General features: G+C 51.9%; 1 protein-coding gene across 1 annotated transcript in view; it reads right to left on the reverse strand.

Moving 5' to 3' along the window:
* Positions 1 to 271: 271 nt before the first annotated feature.
* The window catches only part of RRP1 (ribosomal RNA processing 1), a 13,164-nt gene continuing 6,784 nt past the window's right edge, over positions 272 to 6,651 (reverse strand). Inside the window, exons 7-16 of the mRNA XM_073668813.1 lie at positions 6,496 to 6,560; positions 6,238 to 6,350; positions 6,071 to 6,138; positions 5,855 to 5,952; positions 4,365 to 4,384; positions 4,158 to 4,274; positions 3,439 to 3,776; positions 2,595 to 2,771; positions 1,905 to 1,968; positions 272 to 1,702 (exon numbers count right to left, since the gene is read on the reverse strand). Coding sequence (XP_073524914.1) covers positions 1,548 to 1,702; positions 1,905 to 1,968; positions 2,595 to 2,771; positions 3,439 to 3,776; positions 4,158 to 4,274; positions 4,365 to 4,384; positions 5,855 to 5,952; positions 6,071 to 6,138; positions 6,238 to 6,350; positions 6,496 to 6,560 — 1,215 coding nt within the window. The 3' untranslated portion in view covers positions 272 to 1,547. The remainder of the gene's footprint in view (positions 1,703 to 1,904; positions 1,969 to 2,594; positions 2,772 to 3,438; positions 3,777 to 4,157; positions 4,275 to 4,364; positions 4,385 to 5,854; positions 5,953 to 6,070; positions 6,139 to 6,237; positions 6,351 to 6,495; positions 6,561 to 6,651) is intronic.

Raw genomic sequence — 6,651 nt, forward strand, 5'->3', positions numbered from 1 at the left:
CATTTATTCGAGAAACCCCGAAGTTCCGACAATCATTGAATCATGGAGTGAATTATTGAGCATTGTCAACGTGATAGTACGACTGCCCCGAGCAGAAATATACAGAAGTCTTCTAGAAATGGGATGTTAGGATGGATTTATCCTGTAACATTAAAGCAGTGATATCTCCTTCTGTTAGGGCGAACACTTTCACTCGTTGCCGGCTCCTGGCCTAATGGATATGATCAAGTGCATGCAAGAAAGAATAACGTCAGACACACACAGTGGGATGTAAGCTCTCCGTGATCAGCTATGGCGCAGCTCCAAGTGTCTTTATTCAACTCCAACATAGATTCATATAATCTCTGTATGTGGGCTCGGATAGCTCCAGAATGTAAGTAACCAGATGTATTGATTGGTTAGTCCAAGGGCAGATCCATGAGGTCATCAGGGTGGGGTGGTCCGTGAGGTCATCAGGGTGGGTTGGTCCATATGGTCATCAGGGGGCGTGGTCCACGAGGTCATCAGGGGGCGTGGTCCACGAGGTCATCAGGGGGCGTGGTCCACGAGGTCATCAGGGGGCGTGGTCCACGAGGTCATCAGGGGGGATGTCTCCAAGCGATGTGTCGCTCTGTGGTTGGTTCCTGTCGGAACTTCATTATAGGACAGGATGTAGTCAGAAATAAAGTCTCCACCTTTGCCACATGTACAACAGGATGTTATGCAAGATGGCAACTGGACCTATGACTACAGAGTATGGTGTGATGAGACAGGAAATGTCAGCCATCTTTTGATCTAAACAACCTTATGTAAGGTGAAATAATAGACTTTATGGGTCTTTCCTCTCAATCTCCTATGTCTTGAGGTTAATTAAGTATTTGATCCTCTGGCTCTCCTCAACACTATAATTCACCACCTGCGGAGACTTTGTGCCCCTGATTATGCTTTACGACTCGGCTGCAAATTATATTTGTGATTTTTGTTATTTACATTGAAATCAATAAAGTTTGATACAAATGAAGTCACATTTATTGAGTGTTCAACCATTGATGGTTCCTGGGGGGCTACAAGCCATGAGTTTTTAGGAGTTTATAATGCTCTGGCCCCAGTGGGATAGGTTGTTTAGCCCTTCATGAGGCCCTTGGACTCGAGGAAAGTACTTCTGTATGTGAATATAATTAAAATCCTGAGTGCAGAAGTCTGGACCCCGTCCTGATCCCACCTGGTGTCTTTACAGTTGGGGGTCACTGGGGGACTTGTACACATTTACACTATTCACCACATGTTCCACACCCTGTCCAAGTCCCGAGGAGTACGATGAAACACTCCATAAGAAGACCCCAGACTTGTTACCCATGGCAGGAGCGGGGGAGAAGGTGCAGCCTTGTGTGGTGGGAGGCTTCCCCAATCTCCCTACTCACAAACTGGTCATGTGACACCACAATGGCCGCTGCCCGTAGGAGACGTCTGAGCGACCCACATTTATCTGGCAGTAAAAATATTTATTGCAGGGGACACAAGAAGCTAGTAATAGGAGTCCATTGCACAGCACCAAAGAGAGCACATGCTCAGAAGAAGTCGGCTGCTTTCGCTCTTGGGGCAGGACTTCTGGTTGGGGTAGGAGTTTTCAGAACGCCGTGCTGGGGCCGCTGACTCGGATTAAAGGGAACACGAGAAGATCCAGCCGGACTGACGAGGAGACTGCGATCAGTCCTCCTAAACTCTGCCGGAGACAAAGGAAGACTGATTAGTATTAGAGGTGGAGAGAAAGAAGGGAGGGGGCAGGGAGCGGCCACAGCATGGAGATGGGTACAGGATATCCCCTCTGGATGCAGGACGGGGTTTCCATCAGTGGTTTGCACTGCAGGGAAACTACAACTCTCAACATTGCTGGTCACCAGGATGTCCCGACTGTGCTCCCTCACCTGCGGTCATGTTCTTGTTCAGGCTGAACGTCACCTTTTTAGATTTGCACTTTAACTTACTGATCTGTGGGGAGAGTGGAAAAGTCAGGACGAGGAACGATGACAGTGAATGCCCGCGAGATGGACAACTGAGCGACCATGCCCCACTCCACCGGAACGGATGATGACCCCCCCAGTGAACGTGTCTCTCCCGTCCCCGAGACTGCTGACGATGACAACCCCGAGCAAAGGCCAAAATTCTCCCCCAAGTCAGACGCCGACCCCAAGCACAAAAGCCACCCCCTCTCCCGAGTCAAAAGACGACCCTGAGCACAAAGGCCACCCTTTCCCCGAGAACGACACCGTCTCCACTGAGACAGATGATGACTTAACCGCAAAGGCCACCCTCCTTCCCCGGAGGGCAAAGGCCACCTCCTTCCCCGGAGGGCAAAGGCCACCTCCTTCCCCGGAGGGCAAAGGCCACCTCCCTCAACTGAGACGGATGAAGACGCCCCGACTGAACGTGCCATTCCCCTTTGCATAACATCCCCGAAAAACTCCTCTCCAGAATCGGACAGCAAACCCGAGTGAACCTCCCACCTCCTTGAGATAAGACGAAAACACCAAATTAACCCTCGGGCATGGTTGATAACACTGACCGACCTCCTCTTCCCCAGAGAAGGTCACTGCACCCCCTCACCTCACACTCACCGGCCGGCCTTTGCTCTTTGAGCCTTTAACATACAGTGGTTTTGGAGCTTTTGACTTCTGGAAAGTGACGAAATCCTGGGGTGCGGTTTGCGTGGGGGTGTAGCGTGCTGGAGAAGGGTGCGTGGGGGCGAGACATTCTGACGACGTCACCAGATTTGCCACGTTACGAGTGATCATCTGTGGAGAACACCATTATCACACACTCCAGCACATGAACAGCTCTCCAGGGTCAGGATCTCTGATTGCTGTCACTGAATGAGTCTGACCGCTCCCCAGGGTCCCCACTCGGCCTCCATATATTTACGGCCACCCTTAACCCTTCCTAACAAGCCCATGTTACGGTCCTATGACTTTTAGTATCTGCAGAAATCATTTAAACTGTGATGAGCTGATCAGACAAATCCTTGCCAACCCCCGGCCTCCTCAACACTGCACAGTAAGGTGGGTGTACGCATGGGGGTCTGGGGGTGCTTACAGGCTCCCGTTAACCCATGTGGACCTAATACTTCTCACAGCCGATGAGTTTGTTACAACAGGTCTGTGAAGACAAGAAAAGAAAGTCAGCCTGGGGTCCGGCCAAGGATTGTCTATACTTACACACTGTAACAAACCTGCAGCAGTGTAAGCACGACAGGACTGGATGTGTTTTCACCATTGGGGGTGGGGAGGGATCTGAGACCTGATTAGGCTGGTGTACTTACTCCACACCGGCATGGTAGTGTAAGCCCCCTCACCTAATAAGATAGAATAATATGGTTCTATTCACAGACAGCAAACAGAGACATTTCTGCAGTCTCTTTATTCCCAGGTGTACGGCGTGGCCCCGGTGTCTTTTGGCCCTCACCTTTCTGCGCTCTCGGATCAGCCTCCTCCTCCTCCTCATGATTATTGCCCCACGGAGGGGTAAGATGCTGAGCCCGAGCCGGAGCAGGCAGCCGCGTCTCCTCCTCCTCAGCCGTGTGATAGCGCCGCTGTTCTCGGAGGGCTCCGGGGACGACTGTGGGACGCCCGCTTCTGTCTCTTTGGCGTTGGGATGTTGGAGGGTTCCCCCATTTATTTCTGGCTGATCTGCTTCCCCTTTCTTCTTCCGCTTCTTCTTGGCTGCAGTTGTCTCTGGAGGATTCTCGGTGGTCTCTGCTGCCCGCTTCCCCTTCTCCAGCTCATTGTGCGCAGCCCGAGAACCTGAGAGCAGAAAGAAGGATTATTCTCCAACATGAGGGAACCGCCCAACCCCGCACCAACTAACTCTCTGCCGTCCCTCCACTCAACCCTTCGGACAGCCCACCCTCTGGTCAACCATCCCTCCGGACAGACAGTCCCCCACACACACACACTTTGCCCTCTGCTCAACAAAGCTCTTCCCTCTGCCCTCCCCTCTAGTCAGTCCCCACTCAGCCCTCCTCCAGGCCTTTGCCCCCAACATCCTGTAGTCAGCCCTTCTCCCATGAGCCCACCCTCTAACAGACCTCCCATGGGGATGAGCTAGCCTCCGGACAGCCACCCCCTGCCCCTTCCATCCACCCTCTGGTCAACCCTCCAACCGCCCCTTCCATCCGCACGCACTCTGGGCCATCTTCTCCTGTGCTTGCTTCTGCCTCCTGCGGAGCTTCCTGCGGCTGATCTCATCATCCTCTTCATCGGTGGAGACTTCTTCTGGAGATCCCTCCTGGGGGAAGATGCCTGCAAGCCAAATAAGCACCAAAAAGATTATAAGAGACAGTAAAAGGTGAAGAAATCGCCCAAACCAGAGGACACAGAAGAGACACCCACCGTCTGCCAGGTCCTTAAACCTAAAAAGAAAGAAGGTAAAAAGTCAATAATAACCAGAGAGCATGAGTTACACAGGAGCGGCAGATATCGAGGGAGGGAGGTCACATAAGAGCGGCAGATATCGAGGGAGGGAGGTCACACAGGAGCGGCAGATATCGAGGGAGGGAGGTCACACAGGAGCGGCAGATATCGAGAGAGGGAGGTCACACAGGAGCGGCAGATATCGAGAGAGGGAGGTCACACAGGAGCGGCAGATATCGAGGGAGGGAGGTCACACAGGAGCGGCAGATATCGAGGGAGGGAGGTCACACAGGAGCGGCAGATAGCGAGGGAGGGGGGTCACACAGGAGCGGCATATGTTAAGGTTGTGGGTAACAGCATTTAATCTTAATTGTGATAGACATTTTTCAATAGACCATTGTTCACATGCTCTTGAACATTGATTCTTCAGTTGATGTTTGTTGTAACTTATTGTCTGCTATCTTTGGAGGACAGAGACAACGGGTCATTGAACCAGGGCTGTGGAGTCGGTAAACCAGACCTCCAACTCCGAAATTTCCATGACACCGACTCCCTCATACACGTCTCATGTTTACGTGATAAATTTACTGCAGCACAGATTCATCTGAGTAAAGTCCAGACCCCGAGATCAGGAATAGGACATTTATAGGACATTTCAGAACTTTCCCAAATTCTTATGAAAAAATATTCCCCACAAACTGCATTGAACTTCTGTACCCAATTTATTATATATTTTAGGAGTCATTCCATTTTATACCGACTCCACGACTCCGATGCCACAGCCCTGCATTGAACAATTGAGGCTTGCTGTTGATTACCCATTGTATAAGTCCATGTGGCTTGTTGACTGCAAAACAGTGGAGGACAAACTATGAAGACCGATTAACTCTCATTGAGTATTTAATCTTATACCACCGTCCCCCGACCTGTGGACGATGGCCTGAACCACAGATGTGTGAATAAAAAGATCTATATCTTTCTACAAAGAGACTCTACAGAACAACAGCCAGGACACCATGGCTCCATCAAGAGGGACACAGATTTGGATTCCACAGGATGCCAGCCTAAGGGACCACGGCCCTCGCTGGTAAATACAGAAGGGTGATACTGTGTAATTTGCACCATCTTGGGTATTTGCTGGGACTGTTCTGTGTGTTTATTGTCCGCCTTGTGGTTCAGTAAAGTATTGCCGCGCTGTTTTACCATCACCCTGTGTCTGAGTAGCGTTACGCCCACGGGGAAGGAGTGCGGGTGTTCAGTGGGTTTAACTCTGGTCCATGCAGACTTTCTAAAGACAGCCTGGCGAGTGGATGAGAGCACCCACTGAACCCCATGTCTCCACCAGCAGATATCGAGGGAGTGGGTAACACAGGAGAAGCAGATACAGCAGGGGTCATGTAGATGAGCAGCAGATATGGGGGGGGCGTAGAGGCACAGCAGATATCGGAGGGGTTGCATGGTACACGAACCTCTTCACCAATCGATACAGGCTCTTGCGGTTTCGGGCAGGAACGTTTTTTCGGGATGCGAGGTTGAAGAGCCGGTCAGCCAGCGCCTGGTAATCAAACTGTCCAGAGGAGACGGAGACGTCACTTATAATTCACAACACTGTTATAAAGAGGCTGTGGGGCGAGTGCGACGCCCGGCCCCAATCACATGAGCAGAGGAACATGGGGGATACTAACCTGCAGGACAGGCCCGATATCATCACAGTCCTCGGAGCGGAGGTCTTCAGATTCTGAGCTGGTATCTCCTGAGATAAGGATGACATGTCACCACCAAGTCTTAGGAGCTTGGTTCTGGGGGAAGAGACACGGAGGCCGAGGGCCAGAGGCTGCGGACTCAGACTCACCGTTTTCTCCGGCCGTGTGACCAACTTCTTTCATCAAGTCTTCAATAGCGAATGGGGACTGTTCTAGGATGGCCTGAAAGATGCCGGTCACCACCGACTGCCGGAGAAGAAAACTGTAGAGGATACAGAGACCCCAGAGAGTGAGGCTCAAGAAGGGCACAGCCAGCAGTGACTCAGGCACATGAAGACACAGGGCGGGCCTGCTGACGCTAAGTGGCTGCTGTTACAGCTGCTGCCCACAATACTTCCAGCACTTACTCCTTGGCTTTAGCTGCGATCCTACAGAACGGCTCGATGAGCTTCAAGTTCAAGTCAGCAGGAAGCTGGAAGAGAAGAGAGGCAGCTGTCAGGGGAGAGGGCGGCGGGGGGAGAGAGGGCGGCGGGGGGAGAGAGGGCGGCGGGGGGAGAGAGGGC

The sequence above is a fragment of the Phyllobates terribilis genome, unplaced genomic scaffold (genome assembly GCF_046119375.1).
Source record: "Phyllobates terribilis strain yellow unplaced genomic scaffold, ASM4611937v1 Scaffold_2__4_contigs__length_985480577, whole genome shotgun sequence".
In the NCBI taxonomy this organism is placed as follows: Eukaryota; Metazoa; Chordata; class Amphibia; order Anura; family Dendrobatidae; genus Phyllobates; species Phyllobates terribilis.